Source organism: Mya arenaria, chromosome 10 (genome assembly GCF_026914265.1).
Source record: "Mya arenaria isolate MELC-2E11 chromosome 10, ASM2691426v1".
In the NCBI taxonomy this organism is placed as follows: Eukaryota; Metazoa; Mollusca; class Bivalvia; order Myida; family Myidae; genus Mya; species Mya arenaria.
In genome coordinates, this window is record NC_069131.1 from 46814474 (window position 1) to 46826699 (window position 12226).

Here is a 12226-nt window from a genome sequence, read left to right on the forward strand (position 1 = left end):
TACCATACAGGTGTAACGTGTACGCAGATTGAAACTAGAGTATTACAATACAGGTGTAACGTGTACGCAGATAGAAACTAGAGTATTACAATACAGGTGTAACGTGTACGCAGATAGAAACTAGAGTATTACCATACAGGTGTAACGTGAACGCAGATAGTAACTAGAGTATTACAATACAGGTGTAACGTGAACGCAGATAGTAACTAGATTATTACAATACAGGTGTAACGTGTACGCAGATAGTGACTAGAGTATTACAATACAGGTGTAACGTGTACGCAGATAGTAACTAGAGTATTACCATACAGGTGTAACGTTTATTATTCACTTCCAAAATTGCTAAAAAAAACTTTAACCAACCATACCGTGATAACGTATACGCAGATAGTAACTAGGCTGGTAACCATACCGGGATAACGTGTACGCAGAGAGTAACTAGACTCTTAACCATACCGGGGTAACGTATACGCAGATAGTAACTAGACTGGTAAACATACCGGGGTAACGTACACGCAGAAAGTAACTAGGCTGGTTACCATACCGGGGTAACGTATACGCAGATAGTAACTAGACTGGTCCCCATACCGGGATAAGGTGTACGCAGAGAGTAACTAGACTGGTAACCATACCGGTGTAACGTGTACGCAGATAGAAACTAGAGTATTACAATACAGGTGTAACGTGAATGCAGATAGTGACTAGATTATTACAATACAGGTGTAACGTGTACGCAGATAGTAACTAGAGTATTACAATACAGGTGTAACGTGAACGCAGATAGTAACTAGAGTATAGCCAAACAGGTGTAACGTGTACGCAGATAGTAACTAGAGTATTACAATACAGGTGTAACGTGAACGCAGATAGTAACTAGAGTATTACAATACAGGTGTAAGGTGTACGCAGAGAGTAACTTGCGTATAGCCATACAGGTGTAACGTGTACGCAGATAGTAACTAGAGTATTATAATACAGGTGTAACGTGAACGCAGATAGTAACTAGAGTATTACCATACAGGTGTAACGTGTACGCAGATAGAAACTAGAGTATTACAATACAGGTGTAACGTGTACGCAGATAGTGACTAGAGTATTACAATACAGGTGTAACGTGAACGCAGATAGTGACTAGAGTATTACAATACAGGTGTAACGTGAACGCAGATAGTTACTAGAGTATTACAATACAGGTGTAACGTGAGCGCAGATAGTAACTAGAGTATTACAATACAGGTGTAACGTGTACGCAGATAGTAACTAGAGTATTACAATACAGGTGTAACGTGAACGCAGATAGTAACTAGAGTATTACCATACAGGTGTAACGTGAACGCAGATAGTAACTAGAGTATTACCATACAGGTGTAACCTGAACGCAGATAGTAACTAGAGTATTACAATACAGGTGTAACCTGAACGCAGATAGTAACTAGATTATTACAATACAGGTGTAACGTGAACGCAGATAGTAACTAGATTATTACAATACAGGTGTAACGTGTACGCAGATAGTAACTAGAGTATTACAATACAGGTGTAACGTGAACGCAGATAGTAACTAGAGTATAGCCATACAGGTGTAACGTGTACGCAGATAGTAACTAGAGTATTACCATACAGGTGTAACGTTTATCATTCACTTCCAAAATTGCTAAAAAAAACTTTAACCAACCATACCGTGATAACGTATACGCAGATAGTAACTAGGCTGGTAACCATACCGGGATAACGTGTACGCAGAGAGTAACTAGACTCTTAACCATACCGGGGTAACGTATACGCAGATAGTAACTAGACTGGTAAACATACCGGGGTAACGTACACGCAGAAAGTAACTAGGCTGGTTACCATACCGGGGTAACGTATACGCAGATAGTAACTAGACTGGTAACCATACCGGGATAACGTGTACGCAGAGAGTAACTAGACTGGTAACCATACCGGTGTAACGTGTACGCAGATAGTAACTAGAGTATTACAATACAGGTGTAACGTGTACGCAGATAGTAACTAGAGTATTACAATACAGGTGTAACGTGAACGCAGATAGTAACTAGAGTATAGCCATACAGGTGTAACGTGTACGCAGATAGTAACTAGAGTATTACAATACAGGTGTAACGTGAACGCAGATAGTAACTAGAGTATTACAATACAGGTGTAACGTGTACGCAGAGAGTAACTTGAGTATAGCCATACAGGTGTAACGTGTACGCAGATAGTAACTAGAGTATTACAATACAGGTGTAACGTGAACGCAGATAGTAACTAGAGTATTACCATACAGGTGTAACGTGTACGCAGATAGAAACTAGAGTATTACAATACAGGTGTAACGTGTACGCAGATAGTGACTAGAGTATTACCATACAGGTGTAACGTGAACGCAGATAGTGACTAGAGTATTACAATACAGGTGTAACGTGAACGCAGATAGTGACTAGAGTATTACAATACAGGTGTAACGTGAACGCAGATAGTTACTAGAGTATTACAATACAGGTGTAACGTGTACGCAGATAGTGACTAGAGTATTACAATACAGGTGTAACGTGAGCGCAGATAGTAACTAGAGTATTACAATACAGGTGTAACGTGTACGCAGATAGTAAATAGAGTATTACAATACATGTGTAACGTGAACGCAGATAGTAACTAGAGTATTACAATACAGGTGTAACGTGTACGCAGATAGTAACTAGAGTATTACAATACAGGTGTAACGTGAACGCAGATAGTAACTAGAGTATTACCATACAGGTGTAACGTGAACGCAGATAGTAATTAGAGTATTACAATACAGGTGTAACCTGAACGCAGATAGTAACTAGATTATTACAATACAGGTGTAACGTGAACGCAGATAGTAACTAGATTATTACAATACAGGTGTAACGTGTACGCAGATAGTAACTAGAGTATTACAATACAGGTGTAACGTGAACGCAGATAGTAACTAGAGTATTACAATACAGGTGTAACGTGAACGCAGATAGTAACTAGAGTATTACCATACAGGTGTAACGTGTACGCAGATAGAAACAGAGTATTACCATACAGGTGTAACGTGTACGCAGATAGTAACTAGAGTATTACCATACAGGTGTAACGTGAACGCAGATAGTAACTAGAGTATTACAATACAGGTGTAACGTGAACGCAGATAGTGACTAGAGTATTACAATACAGGTGTAACGTGAACGCAGATAGTGACTAGAGTATTACAATACAGGTGTAACGTGTACGCAGATAGTGACTAGAGTATTACAATACAGGTGTAACGTGAGCGCAGATAGTAACTAGAGTATTACAATACAGGTGTAACGTGTACGCAGATAGTAACTAGAGTATTACAATACAGGTGTAACGTGAACGCAGATAGTAACTAGAGTATTAAAATACAGGTGTAACGTGTACGCAGAGAGTAACTTGAGTATAGCCATACAGGTGTAACGTGTACGCAGATAGTAACTAGAGTATTACAATACAGGTGTAACGTGAACGCAGATAGTAACTAGAGTATTACCATACAGGTGTAACGTGTACGCAGATAGAAACTAGAGTATTACAATACAGGTGTAACGTGTACGCAGATAGTGACTAGAGTATTACCATACAGGTGTAACGTGAACGCAGATAGTGACTAGAGTATTACAATACAGGTGTAACGTGAACGCAGATAGTGACTAGAGTATTACAATACAGGTGTAACGTGAACGCAGATAGTTACTAGAGTATTACAATACAGGTGTAACGTGAGCGCAGATAGTGACTAGAGTATTACAATACAGGTGTAACGTGAGCGCAGATAGTAACTAGAGTATTACAATACATGTGTAACGTGTACGCAGATAGTAACTAGAGTATTACAATACAGGTGTAACGTGTACGCAGATAGTAACTAGAGTATTACAATACAGGTGTAACGTGAACGCAGATAGTAACTAGAGTATTACCATACAGGTGTAACGTGAACGCAGATAGTAACTAGAGTATTACAATACAGGTGTAACCTGAACGCAGATAGTAACTCGATTATTACAATACAGGTGTAACGTGAACGCAGATAGTAACTAGATTATTACAATACAGGTGTAACGTGTACGCAGATAGTAACTAGAGTATTACAATACAGGTGTAACGTGAACGCAGATAGTAACTAGAGTATTACAATACAGGTGTAACGTGAACGCAGATAGTAACTAGAGTATTACCATACAGGTGTAACGTGTAGGCAGATAGAAACAGAGTATTACCATACAGGTGTAACGTGTACGCAGATAGTAACTAGAGTATTACCATACAGGTGTAACGTGAACGCAGATAGTAACTAGAGTATTACAATACAGGTGTAACGTGAACGCAGATAGTGACTAGAGTATTACAATACAGGTGTAACGTGAACGCAGATAGTGACTAGAGTATTACAATACAGGTGTAACGTGTACGCAGATAGTGACTAGAGTATTACAATACAGGTGTAACGTGTACGCAGATAGTAACTAGAGTATTACAATACAGGTGTAACGTGAACGCAGATAGTAACTAGAGTATTACCATACAGGTGTAACGTGAACGCAGATAGTAACTAGAGTATTACAATACAGGTGTAACCTGAACGCAGGTAGTAACTAGATTATTACAATACATGTGTAACGTGTACGCTGATAGAAACTAGAGTATTACAATACAGGTCTAACGTGTACGCAGATAGTAACTAGAGTATTACCATACAGGTGTAACGTTTATCATTCACTTCCAAAAATGCTAAAAAAACTTTAACCAACCATACCGTGATACTAGCAGATAGTAGCTAGGCTGGTAACCATACCGGGATAACGTGTACGCAGAGAGTAACTAGACTGGTAACCATACCGGGGTAACGTATACGCAGATAGTAACTAGGCTGTTAACCATACCGGGATAACGTGTACGCAGAAAGTAACTAGGCTGGTAACCATACCGGGGTAACGTACACGCAGATAGTAACTAGACTGGTAACCATACCGGGATAACGTATACGCAGATAGTAACTAGACTGGTAATCATACCGGGGTAACGTACACGCATAAAGTAACTAGGCTGGTAATCATACCGGGGTAACGTACACGCAGAAAGTAACTAGGCTGGTAACCATACCGGGGTAACGTACACGCAGATAGTAACTAGACTGGTAACCATACCGGGATAACGTATACGCAGATAGTAACTAGACTGGTAACCATACCGGGGTAACGTATACGCAGATAGTAACTAGACTGGTAATCATACCGGGGTAACGTACACGCAGAAAGTAACTAGGCTGGTAACCATACCGGGGTAACGTACACGCAGATAGTAACTAGACTGGTAACCATACCGGGATAACGTGTACGCAGAGAGTAACTAGACTGGTAACCATACCGGTGTAACGTATACGCAGATAGTAACTAGGCTGGTAACCATACCGGGATAACGTATACGCAGATAGTAACTAGACTGGTAACCTTACCGAGGTAACGTATACGCAGATAGTAACTAGGCTGGTAGCCATACCGGGATAACGTGTACGCAGAGAGTAACTAGACTGATAACCATACCGGTGTAACGTATACGCAGATAGTAACTAGGCTGGTAACCATACCGGGATAACGTATACGCAGATAGTAACTAGACTGGTAACCTTACCGAGGTAACGTATACGCAGATAGTAACTAGGCTGGTAGCCATACCGGGATAACGTATACGCAGATATTAACTAGACTGGTAACCTTACCGAGGTAACGTATACGCAGATAGTAACTAGGCTGGTAGCCATACCGGGATAACGTATACGCAGATAGTAACTAGACTGGTAACCATACCGGGGTAACGTATACACAGATAGTAACTAGACTGATAACCATACCGGGATAACGTATACGCAGATAGTAACTAGACTGGTAACCATACCGGGGTAACGTGTACACATATATTAACTAGACTGGTAACCATACCGGGGTAACGTATACACAGATAGTAACTAGACTGGTAACCATACCGGGGTAACGTATACACAGATAGTAACTAGACTGGTAACCATACCGGGGTAACGTGTACACAGATAGTAACTAGACTGGTAACCATACCGGGATAACGTATACGCAGATAGTAACTAGACTGATAACCATACCGGGGTAACGTGTACACATATAGTAACTAGACTGGTAACCATACTGGGGTAACGTATACGCAGATAGTAACTAGACTGGTAACCATACCGGGGTAACGTATACACAGATAGTAACTAGACTGGTAACCATACTGGGGTAACGTGTACACATATAGTAACTAGACTGGTAACCATACTGGGGTAACGTATACGCAGATAGTAACTAGACTGGTAACCATACCGGGGTAACGTATACACAGATAGTAACTAGACTGATAACCATACCGGGGTAACGTGTACACATATAGTAACTAGACTGGTAACCATACTGGGGTAACGTATACACAGATATTAACTAGACTGGTAACCATACCGGGGTAACGTATACACAGATAGTAACTAGACTGGTAACCATACCGGGGTAACGTATACACAGATAGTAACTAGACTGACAACCATACCGGGATAACGTATACGCAGATAGTAACTAGACTGGTAACCATACCGGGGTAACGTGTACACATATAGTAACTAGACTGGTAACCATACTGGGGTAACGTATACGCAGATAGTAACTAGACTGGTAACCATACCGGGGTAACGTATACACAGATATTAACTAGACTGGTAACCATACCGGGGTAACGTGTACACAGATAGTAACTAGACTGGTAACCATACCGGGGTAACGTGTACACATATAGTAACTAGACTGGTAACCATATCAGGGTAACGTGTACACAGATAGTAACTAGACTGGTAACCATACCGGGGTAACGTATACGCAGATAGTAACTAGGCTGGTAACCATACCGGGGTAACGTATACGCAGATAGTAACTAGGCTGGTAACCATACCGGGGTAACGTATACGCAGATAGTAACTAGACTGGTAACCATACCGGGGTAACGTATACGCAGATAGTAACTAGGCTGGTAACCATACCGGGGTAACGTGTTCGCAAAATGTAACTAGACTGGTAACCATAACGGGGTAACCACTTGGAAAACCCCCTCATAGATTGTAAACTAAGTTGTATCCATGCTAGGGAAGCATTTGTGAAGATTGTTAACTAAATGGTATGTATCCTAGGGAAATACTTACATAGATTGTTAACAGAGTGGTATCTATGCCAGGGAAATACTTACATAGATTGTTAACAGAGTGGTATCTATGCTAGGGAAACACTTACATATGTTGTTAACTAAGTGGTATCTATCCTAGGGAAATACTTACATAGATTATTAACAAAGTGGTATCTATGCCAGGGAAATACTTACATATGTTGTCAACAAAGTGGTATCTATCCTAGGGAAATACTTACATAGATTGTTAACAGAGTAGTCTCTATCCTAAGGAAATACTTACATAGATTGTTAACAGAGTGGTATCTATGTCAGGGAAATACTTACATAGATTGTTAACAGAGTGGTATCTATGCCAGGGAAATACTTACATAGATTGTTAACAGAGTGGTATCTATGCCAGGGAAATACTTACATAGATTGTTAACAGAATGGTATCTATGTCAGGGAAATACTTACATAGATTGTTAACAGAGTGGTATGTATGCTAGGGAAACATTTACATAGATTGTTAACAGAGTTGTATCTATGCTAGGAAGACACTTACATTGATTGTAAACTGAGTGGTATCTGTTCCAAGGAAACACTTTCATAGATTGTTAACTGAGTAGTATATATGCTAGGGTAACGTGGTGAAAAGTACCAGCGCCTACCCCACGTGTCCTTGTTCACGTAGACGACGCCGCGACGAGGAGGAGGCGGACACACCACCCCCATTTAACCTGCCCCGAACTCTGAAAACCACATTCAGGGTTATCGTTAATAAGACGGGTAAGTATCAGTGTAGTTTTTGTATATAGCTTCAGAGAATTTTTGATTGAATTTCTAATTGTCGGTGATATTGGCTTGTTAATATCATGCTATAAGTAACGTTAATTCTGTGTTGAATTTCTAGGACGGGGCTTTTGGCAAAATATCGTGACACACTTGATTTTGTATTTATATAATTATAATATTATGTTTGTCCCATATTTTTTCTTCGTTTTATACATTTTTCACAAATATCACGGTGATGCAAATCAAGTTGTAAACATTTGTAAATCAAAATACGTCATATCAAGAATCTTAATATTTTTGCAAGTGAAATTCATTCAAACGCAGGAGCATCTGTGTATGTGTTTTTTGTATAATTATTTAAATTTGAAGAATATATTTATATTTATTTAGTTGAAATTTATCAAACCGTTATTTAAAACTTAAGTAACGATGGCTGGGTCATATACACGCATATTTATACGTAAAAGGAATATGGTTCTGACACACCAAATATCAATAATTTGGTTTGAGTGTTTCGGTTCAGTCTCGTGTACTTCTGTTCAATGTTCCATTAGTGTTTAACATAAATTATTCTGTTATTTCTTTAGCATCATTCGGTTTTGAATAAAAGGATACGGCAGGTTTAATTAATTGTTGAAAAAAAAACGTATGGAGTCACTACACACTTTAAACTTACAAATTGTGTGAATTGCTGCGCCGTTTTCCGAATTGCCAACGCCAATCTTTTTCTCATTATTTATGAGAGGGGCGGGAATGGAAACACATAGGTATTTTTTCTCTGAAGTCAGTAATACCGCCATAAATATTTTCCAGAACAACCAAGCAACATTTGGAGCGAGAAGGAAATCATTAATGTAAATTGTGACTCGACAGGCTTCTCAACGACGGCCATTTCGGTAATAATACAAACCATTCTTTGCTTTTGGTGAATATATATATATATATATATATATATGTATGTATGTATGTATGTACTGAATTAAGATTTTCATAATTTTATTGCAATTTGCGTAGACATTTCATGAAACACCATGATTTGTCAATATATATTTTAGTTTCAAGTTGCATGAATAATGATTTTTGCGAGAATTAATACTTGAGATAGACCCCGTTATTTGATGTTATCTCATTGATTTAATATTTTATCAGAACTATGATTTTAGTTCTTATAGTAATATGATGCCTAACAGCCATGTATGACACTAATAGAATACGCATGTTCTATAAGCAGGTTGATATAAGTTGCAACGAAAACAACAATAACGCTATATTTGTTCCATTTTCCAATAATTGATCGATTGGAACCTCCGTTAGACCTAATGTTAACATAGTTTGAGTCAGACAACCGAGAAACAACCACTGTAAGGTAGTTGAAAATCTCACATTATAATTCGGTCTGTTTAAGATCTCTCCCAGTTATTTTACTTACTACATGAATTTCCAAGTTAACAGTGCGGGTAAACACAACTGTCCCTGCGAAAGTTACGACACCATGTCTTGCAATATCATGCATAATATACTTATGGTTAATTTGTTTTCGACTATGTTTCTTCCTGAAGTATTGCCAATAAACACGCTTAACCTACGGTGACTGTGATTGTCCCTTAATGATTGCCATTTTGAATGCTTTACCTACGTGTTTGTGACTTGTGACTTTATTTGTCCCTGAGGTATTGCCAATTCAAACGCTTTACCTACCTACTCGTTATTGTGTTTGTCCCTAAAATTTTGCCTATTAACACTTTTACGATCTAGTTTGTGACTATGTCTTTCGATGAAGTATTGTCAATTAACACGCTTTACCTAAGTGATCTTGTTTCTTTCCCTGAAGTATTGCCAATTAGCACGCTTTACCTACGTGGTCTTGTGTCTTTCCCTGAAGTATTGTCAATAAACACGCTTTACCTAAGTGGACTTGTGTCTTTCCCTGAAGTATTGTCAACGAACACGCTTTACCTACGTGGACTTTTGTCTTTCCCTGAAGTATTGTCAATGAACACGCTTTACCTACGTGGACTTGTGTCTTTCTCTGAAGTGTTGTCAATGAAACCGATTTACCTACGTGGACTTGTGTCTTTCCCTGAAGTGTTGTCAATGAAACCGATTTACCTACGTGGTCGTGTGTCTTTCCCTGATGTATTGCCAATGAACACGCTTTACCCATGTGGTCTTGTGTCTTTCCCTGAAGTATTGCCAATGAACACGCTTTACCCATGTGGTCTTGTGTCTTTCCCTGAAGTATTGCCAATGAACACGCTTAACCTACGTGGACTTTTGTCTTTCCCTGAAGTATTGTCAATGAACACGCTTTACCTACGTGGACTTGTGTCTTTCCCTGAAGTATTGTCAATGAACACGCTTTACCTACGTGGTCTTGTGTCTTTCCCTGAAGTATTGCCTGAAGTATCGCCATTTAACACGCTTAACCTATGTGTTAGTGGCTGTGTTGGTCCCTGAAGCATCGCCCTTTAACACGCTTTACCTACGTGTTAGTGGCTGTGTTGGTCTCTGAAGTATCGCCATTTAACACGCTTTACCTACGTGTTAGTGGCTGTGTTGGTCCCTGAAGTATCGCCATTTTACCTACGTGTTAGTGACTGTGTTGGTCCCTGAAGTATCGCCATTTAACACGCTTTACCTACGTGTTAATGGCTATGTTGGTCCCTGAAGTATCACCATTTAACACGCTTTACCTATGTGTTAGTGGCTGTGTTGGTCCCTAAAGTATCGCCAATAAACACACTTTACCTACGTGTTAGTGGCTGTGTTGGTCCCTAAAGTATCGCCAATAAACACACTTTACCTACGTGTTAGTGGCTGTGTTGGTCCCTGAAGTATCGCCAATGAACACGTTACAGGAGCGAACCATAAACAATAGTGCATGTAAATAATTTTGCATTCGTTGGCATTTTATTTTAATTATATTTACACTTTCCTAAAGAAAATACAGAATTAAAGTAAATTAAAAGAATGTTTTATTTACTGCTTCAGGTGGAGGCTATGGTGATGCTGGTGCTCGGATTCCTGTCGATCCTGATGATGATCCGACTTCGCTTTCTGGCACAAAGCATATCTTACAAGCGATTCACCGACGTCAAATCGCTATCATTTTAATACAAAGCATACTCCATGATCTACTTGCCGACGTGTTAACACTAGCATTTTCCCCGTTACTCAATTAAACGAATTGTATGCATCAAATGCGCGTGCTCTTCAATTAAAAGTGTATTATCAGTTTTTTAACTTTTTTTATTAAAGTAGGATACTATCTGGAACCTTTAAAGTGATATGAAAGTTAATGTTTTGTCATAAATTTTGTAATACGTTGATTGACATGTATATTTCTAACTAAGATATTCTCCATGAGTTTCTCCATCGAAGTCTTAGATTATTTAACATAAACGTAAAATATGACAACACACCATACTTCCACAATAAATGTGTTATATTGCAAACTGGTTTAAGTGGTGTTTATACAAATTACAGTACTTCAAACATTGTATGTCATTGTATGTGTATCACGAAATATTGAACAAATTCAAATACTTTAATAGTCGTAATACTTGACAAAAACAGGAATTTCACATAATTTATAAATAACGGCTAATGCTCCCCTGATCTTCTGTTCATACATGTATTTACATTATTCAGCATTTCTGATTGATGTTGACGAAATCATGAACGTTTTAAATAGAATAATGAAATGTTACGCTCTTGTAAAGTTTTGACTTCAATATAATCCTTCATCATACATGTATACGCAAATAAATATTACTTATCTGTCATTTGCCTTATCTGCCTAGTTATTGTCACTTTATACATTCCGTTGTGTTCTGAAAGCTGCATCAAACCTTTCACACAACGTGTATATAAATGGTCAATACAGGTCAAACCACCCCAATTCGTGTATATGGTCGGTCATTGCAGGTTAAAATTGCCCCAACTGGTGTATATAAATGGTCAATACAGGTCAAACCACCCCGAATCGTGTAAATGGTCGGTCATTGCAGGTTAAAATTGCCCCAACTGGTGTATATAATTGGTCAATACAGGACAAACCACCCCAAATCGTGTATATGGTCGGTCATTGCAGGTTAAAATTGCCCCAACTGGTGTATATAATTGGTCAATACAGGTCAAACCACCCCAAATCGTGTATATGGTGGGTCATTGCAGGTTAAAATTGCCCCAACTGGTGTATATAATTGGTCAATACAGGTCAAACCATCCC

General features: G+C 38.8%; 1 protein-coding gene across 1 annotated transcript in view; it reads left to right on the forward strand.

The window, feature by feature from the left end:
* LOC128206614 (uncharacterized) overlaps positions 1 to 11778 on the forward strand; it is a 56681-nt gene extending 44903 nt beyond the window's left edge. The window contains exons 13-15 of the mRNA XM_052909196.1: positions 7842 to 7989; positions 8809 to 8891; positions 10987 to 11778. Coding sequence (XP_052765156.1) covers positions 7842 to 7989; positions 8809 to 8891; positions 10987 to 11109 — 354 coding nt within the window. The 3' untranslated portion in view covers positions 11110 to 11778. The remainder of the gene's footprint in view (positions 1 to 7841; positions 7990 to 8808; positions 8892 to 10986) is intronic.
* Positions 11779 to 12226: the final 448 nt, after the last annotated feature.